Source organism: Clytia hemisphaerica, unplaced genomic scaffold (genome assembly GCF_902728285.1).
Source record: "Clytia hemisphaerica strain Z4C2 unplaced genomic scaffold, Clytia hemisphaerica genome assembly, whole genome shotgun sequence".
Taxonomy (NCBI): Eukaryota; Metazoa; Cnidaria; class Hydrozoa; order Leptothecata; family Clytiidae; genus Clytia; species Clytia hemisphaerica.
The window spans coordinates 461,485-478,205 of record NW_027104435.1 but is presented as its reverse complement, the minus strand read 5'-3'; the positions used below and the strand labels follow the sequence as shown (position 1 = coordinate 478,205).

General features: G+C 36.1%; 2 protein-coding genes and 1 long non-coding RNA gene across 3 annotated transcripts; 1 reads left to right on the top strand and 2 right to left on the bottom strand.

Annotated features, from left to right (window-relative positions):
• The first annotated feature begins 125 nt into the window (after positions 1–125).
• Positions 126–2,288, top strand: LOC136820766 (uncharacterized). The gene is made up of 2 exons (XR_010848639.1): positions 126–359; positions 1,922–2,288. It is a non-coding gene; the product is annotated as an uncharacterized lncRNA (long non-coding RNA).
• Positions 2,289–6,561: 4,273 nt separating this feature from the next.
• LOC136820771 (sugar efflux transporter B-like) lies at positions 6,562–8,854 on the bottom strand. Its single transcript, XM_067076996.1, has one exon. It carries the CDS (start codon positions 8,791–8,793, stop codon positions 7,384–7,386), a length of 1,410 nt encoding a protein of 469 aa, XP_066933097.1. The 5' UTR covers positions 8,794–8,854; the 3' UTR covers positions 6,562–7,383.
• Positions 8,855–14,509: 5,655 nt separating this feature from the next.
• LOC136820757 (uncharacterized) lies at positions 14,510–14,941 on the bottom strand. Its single transcript, XM_067076981.1, has one exon. The coding sequence runs from the start codon at positions 14,939–14,941 to the stop codon at positions 14,510–14,512; it is 432 nt and encodes a 143-aa protein (XP_066933082.1).
• Positions 14,942–16,721: the final 1,780 nt, after the last annotated feature.

Genomic DNA, 16,721 nt, shown 5'->3' with positions numbered 1-16,721 from the left:
TGTAAAATTTATTTTGCTAAAAGAACAGTCAAATAAAAACAGCAGATGATGAAACAAAATCTGAATTGATGAAAAGGGATGTCTAAAAGATGGAACAAAAAACGTGGAATCATGAGTAAGAAAAAGGGAGCTGAAACAGACTTTGGGAAGGATATGACGTCAATCCAAAATGGTTGATTGGAAGTTATGTATAAATTTAATCGATATTTATATTGATTAATATTTTCTTTATCTTTGCTAAGCAGTCCGCAAAACACTTGTTTCAAGAACGGAAGATTGTTACAAAAATATTTTCACTAAAACAAGAAGATAGGGAAAAAGACCAAGACAGAAAAAGAAGAAACGCAACCACCACAAAAGTATTTTTAATTTTTACTATACATACTCAACACAGAATGCCTTTAAATTTGAGTTTTGTAAATGGCTAAAGGAAGCAGCCACTTTTTCAAACAGAATTCGGAATACCCTTGGTATTTGTGATCAATTCCTTTCAGAAAGCAGGAGATCGAGTTAAATAGATCAGAGATCTGCATAGCCGGAAACCTTTTTTTAAAAGATATGAAAATTGAAACCTATAATTCTGCCGAGTTTAGGCTGAAAGAAAGATAATGTTCTGGATGGAGAAGAAACTAAACTTTAATAAAACCATCATTTGAAAAGAGCTTATCTTGTGAACCGCTCCCAATAAAAGTTTCATTTCATATGCTGGTACTTGGGCGAGTGAAGGGAACGGTCAGTCCCTCTCAGGTAAGTTATAGCATGTCCTAAAATTACCATAATTTTTAAATCGCATTAGCTGACAGAAAACGACCAAACAAATGACTGAACATGAGGGGTATGATGAAGTTTCTAACCTGCTCAGGCAAATTAAGGCCTGTCCAGATTTTTCAAACTTAGCTTAATTTTTTATCACCGTTTCCACTTGTCATAGTATGTCACTTCATACATCGAAAGAAGCGTATTTGAGTGTAGATCACTGGAATTGCTGTGCCATAATTAATTTTTTCACCCAAAAAAAGATATTAGGCAAAAACCAAAAAATGCTGACGTCAGCAAAACTTGTTTTTTGAATAACTCCAGTTTGGCTTATGGTATAAACATGAAATTTGGACCAAAGTTGCACACCATTAAAAGGATCATTTGAAAAAAAGATTTTTGAAATTTTGCTGACGTCAGCACTTTATTGCAAAATTTCGTATTTTGCTGATTTCTGCTGACATCAGCAAAATTTTCAAAAAAGATTATGCAAAAATGTTCCTATTATTGATATTCAATTGTCTTTAGCTTTCCCCAAAGATGTATCATAATCAGTTTTTGCAGATTTTCGCGAAAATTAGCGAAACAACAATTAGGTTACACATCAGGTTACAAACTAAATCATATTACCCTTTATGTTCAGTCATTTGTTTGGTCATTTTCTGTCGACTAATGCGATCTAAAAATTATGGTATTATTCAGTTTTTGAGACATGCCATAACTTACCCGAGCTGAAAGGGTTGGAATAATCAGAAAATCAAACTTCAGCCCACTAAGGGTCAAAAAAAATAAGGAAACTTTCAAATTTTTGCCCCCCAGAAAGATAGAAATTTTGTCCCAATAAGGGTAACAAAATTCACAGTTTTGCTCCTCCTTTTTAGTTCCGCTATAAGTGTACGAGGGTAGAAGTAAATATTTTGTTGCTTTTTCTTGTAAGAATTATTTTATAAGAACATAGAGCTCGATCAATTCCCGAAAGCTAAGATCAAATTAAGAAAAATCCTTTAACTCTTAGGAAAATTTGAGCATTTGAACTCGAATACCTCCCCCCCTCAAAAAAAACATTAACAGGCAAGTCTCAAGCAAAAATAAACTTTCTTATAAACTAAATGTATTTTAGTAGCCTTTTCTTTGGGAAAGTAAAAATATCTTTTGTTTTCTTTAGGTAACATGAAGACTTTGTGGGTAGCAGTCCCACTGTCATCTATCCTTTTTGGTTTGATCATAATGAACGATGACGTCACCAACGCTAAAACAATCGACACATGTGGTTGTAAAGAGTTGTTAATGCAATGTTTTGGCGTTGTCGAAAATGCAGAAAGCCGAGTGAAAAATTGTCTTGAAGCTCACAAAAAATGTCAAGCTTCTTGTCTGGATAAAGGAAGTGAAAGACGGCGAGAAATGAAATCCAACCTTTGGGAAAAAGAAAAATTATTTGATTCTTTTTGGAATGAGATTTAAAGTTTATTTTATTTTCTATAAATCAAAGAACGCAACTACGCTAAAAAGAAAAATGTTTCGTGTTAAACTTATATTGTAGAAATATCAGCATGATATCTTTGACATAAAGGTCCCGTAGGAAGCATTTTGATATTGGGGGGGGGCTGAAGTTTAGTGACACACAAAAATTTTCAAAATTTGAGCTCTAGATTGCTTAAAAATACACTCAAAACATGCACATAAAGACAATTATGACAAATTAAAAAAGAAAAACTTTGTATTTTTCAAAATAACCATTTTTGAAAAAATTATTGGGGGGTCATAGCCCCCCCCTTGCCCCCCCCCCAGTTGCTACGGCACTGAGGTGTCATAAACATTGACACATTTCCAATACAAATTTATTGTTTATGTTAAATATATCGTTTAAACCGTTTCAATACTTTTGAGTCAGCACCGAACTCTTTAAAAAATGTATGCCTACCATAAATTTTTCTCAAGACGCTTCGTATCCCTTCTTTACTTGCACCTTCTGTCAGCATTCTCCTATATAGACAGTGACAAGCCTCTATAAAACTTATACCTAAAGAAGAAATCCGAGCAATATGGAGGATCTCAGCTCCGGGGTTTCAGGGGCTACCCGATTCCGCAATTCCGCCAATATTTTCTCCAATTTCCGTCAAACCGTCTTAAATTGAACCAAAATTCCGTCACCGAAAATTCCTTTGAAATTCAACATTTTTGTCGAAAATTCCGCAAATTTTGAATATCTTTTACCAATTCCGAAATTCCGCAAACTTTTTTGCTAAATTCCGTTTTTCCGCACTAAAATTGTCTAATTTTCCGTCTCCGTCAGAGAACCCAATTTCCGTAATTCCGTCAAAATTTTCGCCAAATTCCGCCACTCCGTTCGAAAAAAGGGCCGATTCCGCTCCTCCGCCAACCATGAAACTCCCCCTCTTATGCAGGAAAAGGTTTTCGATGGTATATTAAAAGATTTGTCGGGTATTCTAATGGTTTTAAAAGGAAATGCATCACGTTTATCAAAAAGTTTGGTCTTGAATTGTTTGTTCTTAATTGCAATGTCAAGATCTAAAAAGGGGAGCACTGTTATTTCCCTGTCTTTTTTTTAATTCAAGTTCCAAAATTTCAGTTTTTCAGTGAAATGGACTTCAAGTTTTCTACAAGGTTCATTACAATAGATTGTTTGAAAATACAACGTAAACAAGATTCGCACAAATGCGACTAAATATTTCCCCTTACACTTGCAGATGGACTGCCTGATCGAAAAAAAAACGTTTCGACTTGAGGCCGTCCAGGCTTGCGCACCGCACTGGGCTCGACTTCAGTAACTTTCGAATTATTTATTATTTAAAGGTCTGATTGTAGCAGTTTAAGATTTTGAAAAAAATGAAAACTCGACCCCAGGCCTAAAAATCAAAATTTTCAAAAAGGAAATATGGTTTGTCTCTTAGCCAATCAGATTGCTTATATTTTTCAAGTTCAGGAAAGGAAAACAAAATTGGAGTTATGGAGCCAAAAAAGGGGAACATTCGATATATGGAGGTTTTTTATATGAGTTTATTAGGAGATTTTCATGCTGCCAACGAATTTGTTCGAGTTAAGGAGACGTTTGAGTAATAGAGGTTCGAGTTATGGAGACTCTACTGTATTTAAAAAAGTAAGCTCATCTCCAGGATAAGATGATAAAAACTTCGGGCATTACGATACGCTTATAAAAAAGTGTAGGCTAAAAAAAATAGAAAAAAGGGCTCGGTACTGAAAGGGTTAGCAGCATACACTCTTTTTTTATAAGAACAATCAGGCTTAGACTGAAACAATAGGTCTATTATTCTAGACAATAGAAGAAATAAGAACAAGCCTAGGCTTAACTCAAATTTCATGGTTCTTATAAAGAAAGAGCGTAACGAGGGTTCATAACAAGAAAATGTCAAAGTGAGGAACGTTGTGTTTTAAAAATTACACTGAATGTAAACCTCAGATTAAGTACAAAATGTATATTAATATATATATGTATATAATGTATATTAAAAAATGTGTAACAAAAGAACAGTAACGCTAAGTTTGTTAAAAATCAAGGAAACCAGCACAAATGGGATAGGCCAAATCAGCAGTTTTTTATTGGAATCATAAAGGCAAAGGTCAAGCAATTGCATTGTGACCGTTTTGTCATTTTTTTGGCAATGACTTCTTTAAGAAGAGATGCTTTATTCTATCGACCTCATTGTCAAGAATATATGTCAACCTGAAATATCGGACAATAGTTTTTCTATCGACTTTTTTGTCGAGAATGTAAATCAATCTGCCCAAGCAGACAAGGTTTATATTTTTGCCGTGTACGAAATATCGGACAATAGTTTTTCTATCGACTTCTTTGTCGAGAGTGTAAATAATCAATCTGCTCAACAAGCAGACAAGGTTTGTTTTATCGACCTCTTTGTCGAGAATGTAAGTCAATCTGCTCAAGCAGACAAGGTTTATATTTTTGCTGTGTACCTCTTTAGTGATCAAGCACTGTTGTTTACTCACACTGTTGGTGATCAATGCTTCCTTAATCACCAGCACACTGTATGGCACTTTTAGGAGAAAAAAAAAAGAAAAAAAAGAAAAGAATATTGCATCCAAAAACTTCAAAAATCCTTAGGAAAAAGATCCCTGAAAGTCACTTTTAAAGCTGTCTGACTGTCTGAAAAATAACCAGAGAGAAAGTTTCCAATTCCTTCGAGTTGACAACCAAAACAGTCCAGAACATGCACCACATGGTGAGTTAAATTTCCTCAATAAAAATCACACATTAATCCTGACTAAAGGTTTTAAACTATAGACAAGAGTTCCGCCTCGCTGCACAAATCGATCGGGAGAGGCGTGGGCGTTATTAAAGGGGCAATCCGCCACCAAATAACACGGTTTGTTATTGTTTTTCTAAAACTCGATTCCTTTTAGGGTGCATAGGGGAATTTCCAGTTGAGGCGGAGTGATTGAGATAAAAATATCACGTGACTTTTGACGGGAAAAAAATCAAAACAAACTTATGTGGTGGAAGGCACAAAAAATTATCTTCCTTTCTCAGAAAAAAGCTATCATTTTGTTTCAGCTGAAGGTAACCTGATAACAGCTGTTCATAATTTTCTTACGTGCAGGGTAAACCTCTGAAGGCAACCAAAACACGTACCAAAACAATCACACAAGTTTCAAAAGTTTAGAAAATCCACCAAACCTCTGACCTCATGAATATAAGAACCAAGAATTAAAGACTTTGTTTTGGGGTCACTCGGTAAACAAATCTCATATAACTTGTTCCAGAGACATTGTCCATATTAGAGTTTGTATTTCAAAGCAAAAATATTTCTCGTACTGCCCATTTTTCTCATCAATTCTTCAAATTGAACCAGTTTCACATCTCAATAGAATGTTAATACCATTTTGCCAATCATTTAATGTCCAAAGCTATGGGGATGTAGCGTTTTCTTCATGTCAAGCAAATGTCTCTGAAATCTTTAAGTTGGTTGGTTTGGTATTCGGAAGAGGTAATCCATGGATATCTTTGTAATCAATGATGAAAAACTCTTGAAATTACTGATGATTACAGTAGAAGTGTTAGCCTCACATTTCATGTAATTATTGGTCGCCAATTAGATGAAAATTGTATGTTTTTTGTTCGTCAGAAAAGAGTTATAACTTTTAAAAAGCCAAGAGTGAATTTTCGTCCATCTTGTATTTTGATCTGAATTATTCGTGTCTTGATTACTCAAAAACATGCGCGTAACATCAAGGTAAATCCGTGCGATTTTGTCTGAATAACTAAGACAAATGAAAACAAAAACAAACTTCGCAATGCGGTGGCGGATTGCCGCCCCATTTAAGGGCGCAGAAAGGGCGTAAGTAGCCAAGGATCGGAGAAATGCCTTTTTAACTAATATTTCCCCTTATAGCGGGGAAATATTCAATAAGGGACGGTGCATAAGATTAACATTAGTATTTTTCTTATATCTGAAAAAGTTTAATTAAAATTCAGAAACAAAACATTTTAAGCTAAAAGTCAAAAACATTCAAACCAAAAAAAAAAGAAATCATATTACCAACTCAACGCAACAAGGACAAAAGTAGGAAACCGAGAAATCAGCACAGAAACAAAATAAAATCAACAAAAATTAGAACATAAAATACATATTATATCAATACAAATGGACTTCTTTAACCCAAATTTACCAGTGTGAGTCTTACTATTCTTGTCTCAAAGCACAGTCCATTAAAACTTTACCCGCCAAGCTAAAATTTTCTAAGGACGAACTGAGTCTTGCTATGCGAATGATTTCAACACCAAAACAAGAGTACAATATGGGACAATATGGTTGAAGGTATATTTCTGCGACAAAACGGAAGGTGTACAATTTTAAAGGAAAAAATGTCTATTTTAAGTCTAAGTCTAGCATCGAGACGACCATTGGGCTATTCCAGAAATAGCCTGTACTCCCTCTGTTGAGGAGGTGTGACGTCCAGGGTGGTCTGGAAAATAAAAAATCCAAGGTTGTCTGGTTTTTTGAATGAAAAAGTCCAGGGTATTCCAAAAAAAGGAGAAAAAAATCCTAGGGGGTCCTGAGAAATTGGAAAAAATCAAGGGGGTTCACCTTTTAAAAAAAGACCTCCTCAACATTAGGGCTACAAATTTTTTCTGGAATAGCCCATCGATATTTCTCAATTCAATGTCATTTCAAAAAAATAAAACAGTGACGGAAAATTATCGAATATTGTACACCAATACTGTCGGCAACGAAGCAAATATAAGATAAGATAGACGCCCAGTCGTTTATATGTTCATGATGGTATACACACTGCAACCAGCAACGACCGTCAGAGTGATTAGTTGGGAAAGGTTTGAAATATGTTTCAAATGTTCTTTTAGCCAAAGAAAAACAATTGATTCTATCGACCACTTTTGTCCTTAGAAATATTATGAATGTACTTAATAAATGAAAATGTACTAAGAAGATACAAAAAACTACGAACTCTCATTCAGTGTAAAGGATGAAGTGAAAGCTTTCATTTTGGCGCCAAATAAATTTGGAAACATGTCTTTTATCAATATGTAGATGATGTTTTAATTCAGTACTGAATTTTCAACAATTATTTTTTTCTGACAAATATCTGATGGTGATGTGTATTTTGTTTTTACGAGATAATCATTTTTGGATTTTGAAAATGTTTCTTTCTCCAAATCAAGAAGAACATCAACACCAAAGAAATGACCATACATGATGGACAAACATATAAAATATATTCGAAGGCGAATGCTGCAGTAAACAAAGCAAGGGTTGCTCCTAATCTGGAGAACATCAAACGAACACTTTCAGTAAGTGCTTGAATCTTGGATGGAACCATTTGGGCCAAAACACTCATTGTAAATAGTTCGTCTACAATAACGACTGTTGACTTCATGAATGGATTGATAATCCATAATGTCACATTAAGCCATTCAATATCACCGACCAAACGAAAATACAAATAGATTCCATACATATAGCATGTCGCTATAAAACTTGAAATCCCAAGATTGACCAACTGATTCTTCGATGGTGGTTTGAATACCAAGAACAAACAAATGAAACTGATAATGATGCCATTGAGAAGGAAAATGAGATTGATTTCCAAGACTTTCCAATGCAATAACTTGATGACTGCCATAGGTATCCAAAGATCTTGCATTAGCATTGTGATGTAAGCGAAAAACGCGAAAACGAAAATCAGAACTATGTCAATCGAAGAGAACAGTCTACAGAGCACATTATCAATTTCTGTTGAATTTTCCAACAAGCTTCCACTCAAAAGGGGCGCGTTAGCAAAATCCTCATTGGTCGAGTCCAAGCTGTCTTTTTCAAGCTCCTCATCTCTTGGTGGCCCTGATAGCTTGTCGGTTGTTTTCTTCTGCCTTTCTTCTTTCAAGTCGAATTCTTTTGATAGATCACTCAAAAAGAAAAGAGACAGAATGAATGCCATCAAGAATGCGATCGATAACGCTAATCCAGCTCCATTAGCATAGTTGATCGGTATACCAATGAGTGTAAATCGTGCTTTCACAAAAGCAATATTAATCGCCGGACCAACTGTGAAGCCAATGCCGTAACTAAAACTCATCGCCGACATTTGAGTGATAACTTCATCACTAGGATATGACCTGGTCAATTCAGATAATATAATTGGTCTCAGGCAGCCTCCAGCTCCGGAAAGGAAACGTCCGGCTAACAAGAAATACGGCGAGTATGGGATTGTGTACAAAACATTTCCAACAAATGTTATAAATGTAATGAGAATAAAGAAAAGTTTCAATGTCCGATATTTATCAAACAAACGGCACAGAACTAGCGATGCAACAATCTGTGTTAAAACATATATTCCACAAATACTGCTATAAAAAGCATTAAGGTTGTTTTTGACGTGTATAACGTCCTTTAAGTACACGTACAATGTTGTAAAAGTCATCGAATATTCGATACCTAGCGCAAATTGAACGACGATAAAAACTTTCGTTGTTGTTTTGCGTCTGGCTAGCCAGTCTTTGTAATTGAAGTCATGTGCAACCATTTTGTACCCAATCCAGTAGTCTTCACGTTGACCTTTTAATCAATTTCCATTTGAAATAGAGATTTCTAAAAGATAAATAGATTTATATTGTTAGAATCGAGTATTATTCATTACTACGAATGAAAGGTATTATCGAAATATCGAAAGATGATGATGAAAAGTCAATGATTTTTCCACGTTGATTATCAGCAACAACAAAAAATTCACATCATATACATACATATATTACAGTACATGAATATTTTGATTTTTTTAAACAAGGATGGATGTATATAATGTAGTAAATGACAATGAAGACAATTATGTGTCATATAACTAATTACAGCCCCCATTATAAGTTTTTGCAAAATTGTTATCAAAATGAACCTTTCTTTACATTGGCTTTTTACACTATTTATGACTTCAATTTTAGCGTAAATCAAAATGGGTGGTCATTCGTGGGTCATTTGTTAAAAATCACCGCTCCTTGATGCAAATATCCAATGATATAGTATAGCCCGAAGGGCTAGATAAGCGGCCTTGGTCAAAAAGTGAAGCTCATCTTTGGAAGGATTTCCTACCAGAGTCACGTGACATTACAATAGAATTTCAGCGATGGACCAATCAGAAGCTTCGCGGGTTTTGGAAAACAATAGCAGCAATATTTTTTCCGATATTCACTTTTTTTTGCTGAAGAAAGCTTAAAGTTGCCTATCTAGCCCTTCGGGCTTTACAGATATCTGTGCAAATATCAAGACAAGTTTGTTAGATGGTTTTTTAAGGTTATGGTCCACTTAGCTTTTTTTGTTCGCCGAACAACGCGCACGGCTCGATTATTGCATAAATTAAATAAATCAGGCCTTCAAGGCTTGTCGCAAATGAACGGCGTGAGCTTTTTTGGAAGTTGAAAAATTTCCACTTTGTGCGTAAAGCTGTGCGTCTCTCCTATTGTTCTTTTTGAAGTAGCCAATCAGCGAAAAGGTAAACATACTGATTATTTGTTTATTTATATCATGTACAATGGCTTTTGTTTTGATTTTTCTCTTACGTACAACTTTTCAATGGAAGTACAAAAGCGCTCAAAAGTGACCAAAACGCTCGAGCTATGCGCGTTGTTGGGGCGACCAAAAAGAAGAATTCAATGATAATGCAAGTCATCATCAACAAACCAGAGAGAGTTTTGAAGAAAAACTTTAGCACGAAAAAACTGCAAAACTGCACCTGATTAATATCATTTTCATCTTATACTCGATCGGATCCTCAAAAAATGAGCAACAACAGCAAAGTGACCTACTTGCACAGAGCTGTAACTTTTTTTTGGAAGAAAGATACGAAAAATCTGAACACAGATTCAAAATCAGTAAGGTTCACACCCCTGTCTCACAGACCCAGTGGAATTTTCTTTCTCAGTGGGGATAGAAATTCTATTGTTCCGAGGTTAAAAATTCCAGTGGGGATGGTTTTGAAGAACAATTTTAAACACACTTTTCTATAAAAAGTAACAAATTTCCTTCTTCGTTATTCTTCACTTTCTCCCGCGAATTTCTAAAAATATTCAGTGGATACCTTTTTGAACTACATTACACCATGCAGTAAAACGTCCAATTAACGGACACTCTAAAAGGTGGACACCTCTGATTAGTGGTCGATTCTATTTCCCCTGGCCATTTCCTAGTCCACATAAAAAAACTTTCCAAAAGGCGGACATTTAATTATCAGACCCTCAAATTAGCGGAAAAAGATTTTTGCCTAATTTTACCAAAGCCCTACCTTTTCCTCTCTAATCGACGGGCATCGATGGTCAAACTGGTCACAGACGACTTTAGAAAATTAGACAGGATTGATTTATCCAAACTAGTTATTTCTTAAACATTTCAAAGTTTCATCACACAAATTGCTACTTATAAAGATTTGGAGCGCTCTCTTTATCCAGTCGGTAAATTTGCTTTACGCCCTAAAAATGATAAATTATAGGGACCTCAAGACAAGTATGACTCATAAAAACTGAATTGTTGCATTTGAATAATTATTCTCTTGTTCTTCAATGTCCTAATGTCTCTAGAAAAGCACTTCTGACTAAAATTTTACATACTTAATCCCTATCTTATACCAAAATTAGAGCACAGAATTGAAAAACCTTTACTCTACAATACTGAGATTATATATCATAGTTATAACGCAGATAAAGCAGAACGAACATAATGTTCTGCTTTTTTCACACCCTCATCCTCCCTTACACCTTAAGTATTGCCATAAAGATTTTTCCTTTCAAAAAGTTTGAGAAAGAAGATTCTTCATAAATATTTGTTAACTTATACATTTTTTTGAAACGCTTTATTATGAAGCTCAAATTACAATATTGCTCCCATGGAATCTTCTTCAGGGTGTCGCGACTGATATACACTTGACGCACGGATAACCATCGTTTTTATCTATGTACGCTGGACATTATTTATTACGTAAAAGCTTGTCATTACATGAAAACTTGTTCTTACAGGAGAAAAGTTTTAATACATAAATTTGCCAACTCTCCCACTTTTTCCATCAAAAAACTCAAAGTTTTGGTCAAGAAAAGTTGTAGAAATCATAATAGTTGTAAAATATCTTACAATTTTTCCCACCTCAAAAGAGGTTCCTTGAAATTTGTTAAGATGTGAAAAATAGGACTTTTCCAAACTTTCCCAGCTAACAACAACAATTATTTGGATTTGCAAAGTTTTGGTATTTTGGTGGGAAAATGGTATCTATGATGTGATAACTATTCCAAGCTCGACTATGAAAGTTTTGCGTATCATCATCCAATGGCAATTGAATAAAGAACTTTCCCTTTCGATTTCATGAAAGAATAAATTACAACGGGCATAAATTTTCCAAGATCACCTTTACTTGAAAAAAATTATAGAATTATTTCCTATTTAGTGCTACCATGTTGAGCGATGTAAAATCCCCCTTTTTTACAAAATTTTATACAAATTTTTGGTTAGGAAGTAAAAGTGTGAAAGATAAGAAAAGTGGTAAGTTTTTTCCCAAAACTTTCTACTGGACGTTATCATTCTCCGGAAATACCGAACAAAGGCTTTTCTCTATGCTCTTGCAACTCATATTGTGTGTAGAGTCATATTCATTTCATTAAAATGTAAAATATACACTAATTTTGCCTGAAGATTGTACCAGCATAAATCACCATGTAGCAATTGTAAGTTAGTTCTTCTTTTCTCGATATTTCGCTCCAAGTTTCTCGAGTACTCTGTGATTTTATGTATCTCACTACGGAATTGACAGCTTGACCAATATCAGGTATTGGTAATAAAATTTAAAACGAAAATCTTATGGTTTATATGGGTGAAAGTTTTAAGTCAAAGGCTTCAGAGAATTCCAGGATTTAGAAGGGAGGTTGAGGTGTATCTTGCGTACTGGCTAAACACTGGCGTGACCAATATCTTTCATAGGATATCTACTTTATACGACAAATCAGCATTTAGAAATATCAGGAAGAAATTTTGACCAAAATCCAACGCGCCAATTGTCGGTCAATACATAACTCGACCAATGGGTGGGGCACTCGATTCAATAACGACCGTACATGCAGCCTAAAATTAGGTATTGAAATCGGACCCTTACAGTGCAGAGAAAATTTAGCCACATTTGAGTAAATTTTGACGAAAAGTCAACCCTTACAGTGCATTTTCTTGAAATTCTTTTGCCATTTTTAGGTAAAAAAAGTCACATTTTTACAGCCTTAATGTGAACTTTTTCTCATCTTTGCTCATTTTGACCCTTACTGTGTGTGCACTTTGGGAAGCTCGGAAAAGGGACCCTTAAGGGCTGCACATACGGTAGGTCGTTTACCTTGAGTGCCTCTGCAATTTTTTTTCCGTACATGGACGGGAGTATCATCGACGGTCGGGAGTATCTCATCTTTGTTCTTTGGTTTTGTTGTTTGGAATTGCTTAGGTCAGGGTTGCTAGTAACGGCTTGTCACTGTGCCGGGTGCGTACTCGGCGCCTTGGGCCCCACAGGGTTGCTAGTAACGGCTCGAATTTCAGTCAAGTTAAAAAAGGTGGAATTTACCCATAAAATAATAATATTACTCCCGTCTTTTTTGTCATTCTATAAATATTTCCAAATTTTCTGTTCTTTTCTTCCGAGTGTGGCTCAACGGATAGCGCGCTGGGTTTCTGATCCGAAACTCTTTCATTTGGTGGGTTTGAACCCCGGTCGGGTCGATATTTCAAGGTTTAAGATAAGTTTAAGATACTCCTGCCCGTCGATGATATTCCCGACCGTCAAGATGAGATACTCTCGACCGTGGATGATACTCCCGGTCGTCAAAATGAGATACGCCCGAACGTTGATGATACTCCCGTCCAAGTACGGAAAAAAATTTGCAGTGCGCCCTTCCCCCGGGATTTTTTTCTATAAAATAGGAACCATACAGGTGGCCTAACCAACATTTTGCAATTCATTTATTTCCAATTACCTGTATCTACATTTAGGTCAAATTTCAAGTTTATATCTTTTGTCAATCTTGAGATTTTCAAGGGTGCTCAAAGTTGCTTTTCTCCGCAGAATAAAGGAAGAGGCTCGGAGGGCAAAGAAAATTATTCCCTTTCCTTTGTTTTAATATCATCAACTCAAGATGATCCATTTCAATGTGGAGATTCTTGTGGGGATAATTCAGCCAATGAGGACAGAATTTTACTATTTCATTAGAGATAATATTCCGGCCTGGTGACCTACCGAGTTGGTGACACGGTTTAGTATCTAAGAAAGTTTTCCGTGACACCGTGGTATTCCCTGGTACTTGTCTCTCTGCGAGGAGTATGGTGAATTGGTAAAGAAGTCACGGGTTTCTTTTGAATAAATCCCAGCATTGATTAATCACGCTTAACAAGATTTCAACTTGTTACAAAAAATTTCACAACCGTTTTCAGTTACTCTTGAATACGCAAGGTGGCATACGTTTTTTGTTTCGGAGTTGCCCTGTATGGCAACTCCTCGTCATCTACCTTATCGGGGAAAAAAAGGTCGGGGGAAAGTGACGAAAATTCTGAGGGGGTGACAAAATTTTCCCCCGACGAATTTTTCCCCGGTATTTTATCACCCGACCAAAACTTTTACCCGATTTCTTTATTCCCGACCAAAATGTTTACCCGATTTTTTAACCCCCAACCAAAATCTAAATCTAAATTTTTTACACCTTTAATAACCAAAATTAGTGCTTTAAACGTCGAATTATAAGATCTTTTTTCAAGCTAGTGAAGGAAACCATTTCATTTGGACAATTTAGTTGGGTGAAAGACTAAATTATAAATTTCGTCGGGCAAAAGTGACTAATTTGAAACTTTGGTCTGGGTAAAGTGATGAAAATGCCTCTAGGTGACGAAATTTTTCTCCGACGAAAAAAAAACCCGACTAAATAAAACTGTGACATTTTTTCCCCGATAAGGTATTTAGATTTAAGGTTGAAAAAAATGAATAACAGCTTACCTTGGTAAGTGATTGCCAGCCACATTGCTCCGCATACCGGATCCAGTCTTCATGGGTCATCAGGAGAGAATGCGTTCCGTTTCGGGGCCTTCCTCTCGACGGTATCCATAACGCACCGGCCCCCCTCACTGAAGTGAGTCCCAATCCAACTGGTTGTGGCTGGTTGATTTGTTGGTGACGACGAAAACAGTCATGTAGGTCCAACTTGCACAAGGCAATCGGTTGCCTACTTCACTGTCTTTCTTCTTTATCCCTCTTGCCAAAACTCGTCATTTCGCTTCAACCAAATCCAGTGACTTGCTTTCTCAGTTACCTCTTCTAATTCCTTTATCGACTTGTTGATTGTGCGTTTGGGGAGGCCGATGTTGATGAGCCACTTCTTCAATCTATTGCCAACAAAACCTCTGCAGCCAACTTCTACTGAGTGATGAGTTGCGTCCCAACCTGCATCTTCGCATTTCTCTAGGAGCTCTTCGTAACGATCATCTTTTCGTACTTGAGCAGCATTGATATTGTCCTCGTGGGGAACGGTCAATTCAACTAAGAACATAACCTTCTTTTCTGTGCACCAAACAACGATGTCAGGTTTTTTCGTAGTCGGGATGACGAAGGAACTCTGCTGCCCTGGTAAATCTGCTGAGATATTCCAGGTCCCTGTCCATCTTTTGTCATCAATCATTTTCTTGGCAGGTCGAATGAATGATTTAATCCAGGCAAGGAATTGATACAAACAATTCAAAATTTAGAGGCGTCCATGGCTGATCTCCTCAAAAAAAATATACCTAAGACATTAGAATGAGGTTGGGTTCCAACTAGCTATCTCAATCAAAGACTCATTTAGCAACCCGGGGGGGGCACTGGGTTTGCCAACTGACGGTATGTGCGGCGAAAAAATTGGCTTTTAAAATCGCACCCTTACAGTGCAGCAAAAAATCGGCGAAATTCCGTCAAATTCATACCCTTACAGTGCATTTTCTTCAAATTTTCAACCCTTTTAGAGCAAAAAATCTTAATTTTTCCTTGATTTACTAAAATTTCAACCCTTGCAGTGCATTTAACAAAAAGTCTACCCTTACAGTGCATTTCTGCTATCTTGAAAAATAGACCCTTAGCCGCTGCACATACCCGTCGGTCAATTTGCCTGGCTGCCCCCCCCCCGGGTTTAGCAAACATAGACAAGGTTGACCGAAACAAGCATTCTCCCTTAGAAAAGATACAGAGACACTGACCACAACTGAATTGCTAACATTGATGGTAGATGGATCATATCCGTATGGTTAGCAATGTATTTTCTATTTTTACTAGAAGAACAATTTAGCATTAGATACCCCCTTCTCACAGACCCGATAGAATTTTAAAACAAACTCAATGGGGATATTCCCATATTTTTTTATGGCTGGAGATTTCAATTCTTTTGTTTTCAAGTCAGAAAATTCGTTAGGGATGGGAAAATAGCGTAATATTTTGCAGTGAGGATTGGTTTGTTTGATCATATTCAGTGGGGACTAAAATTGTAGTATAATTTTCCAACGGGGACGATATTTTGACCAAATTTTCCAGTGGGAAGGGCTCCCAGTGGGTCTGTGAGAAGGCGGTGTCATGAGAACAGGTACTGAAAATTCCCGTAGGTAGGGGAGGGTGACACTCTTTCTCCTCGGATTGCTCCACTTAGCCTTGATCTTTCTCTTAATTGCTGAGTACATCAATCAGAAGGGTAAGGTCTATTCTCATTCTAAGTACGAAGTCTTGGTATGATCCGGCCAGGAATTGAACCAAAGAGATTATTAAGATCTGGATTGAATCACATCATGGACATTAAGGTCTTCATGTTAAATTATTTTCCAAGTAATTTCTAATGATTACGTCACCTATTGTTTTTATTTCTGACACTCAGCGTGAAAATATTCTGCTATTTGTATCCACGGTTTGTATTTCAAAAGAAAAGCCTTAGTTTGTTAAAGTCAGGCTTGGATAGACCATATTAGTACGTATAACTTACGCATAAACACCGCGCGGTCGTTTTACTTTTAAATTTATACGCACGCGCGTGTAAGTAGGACGAACAAAAGAGGACTCAATGTGGAACATTCTTTGCATACCAACTTAGCGTAAGGCTATTATGACAGAAGTCTTTTATAATCGCGCTACATACTTCGATGTATTGTTTCTCTAGCATACACACAAATACAATAATTATTTTAACTATGCATCAATCCAACCATTTTGAGTTTATCTCATTGCGTTCTCTATCTCTCAATTCTCTTCAAAGCTATTTTCTTGTAAAAAAGAAAGGCTATATCATATTTTTTTTGTTTCATGTTTTGTTCTAAAATGGAGTGATTGTAGTAGTGACTTTCTGATGTATGTGTTTGCGTATAGGAATATAATTATCTCTCTGAGAAAAAAAATGAGATATAGAATTTTTATTGTGCATGGTTGATGTCAGAAAAAGTGAAAGA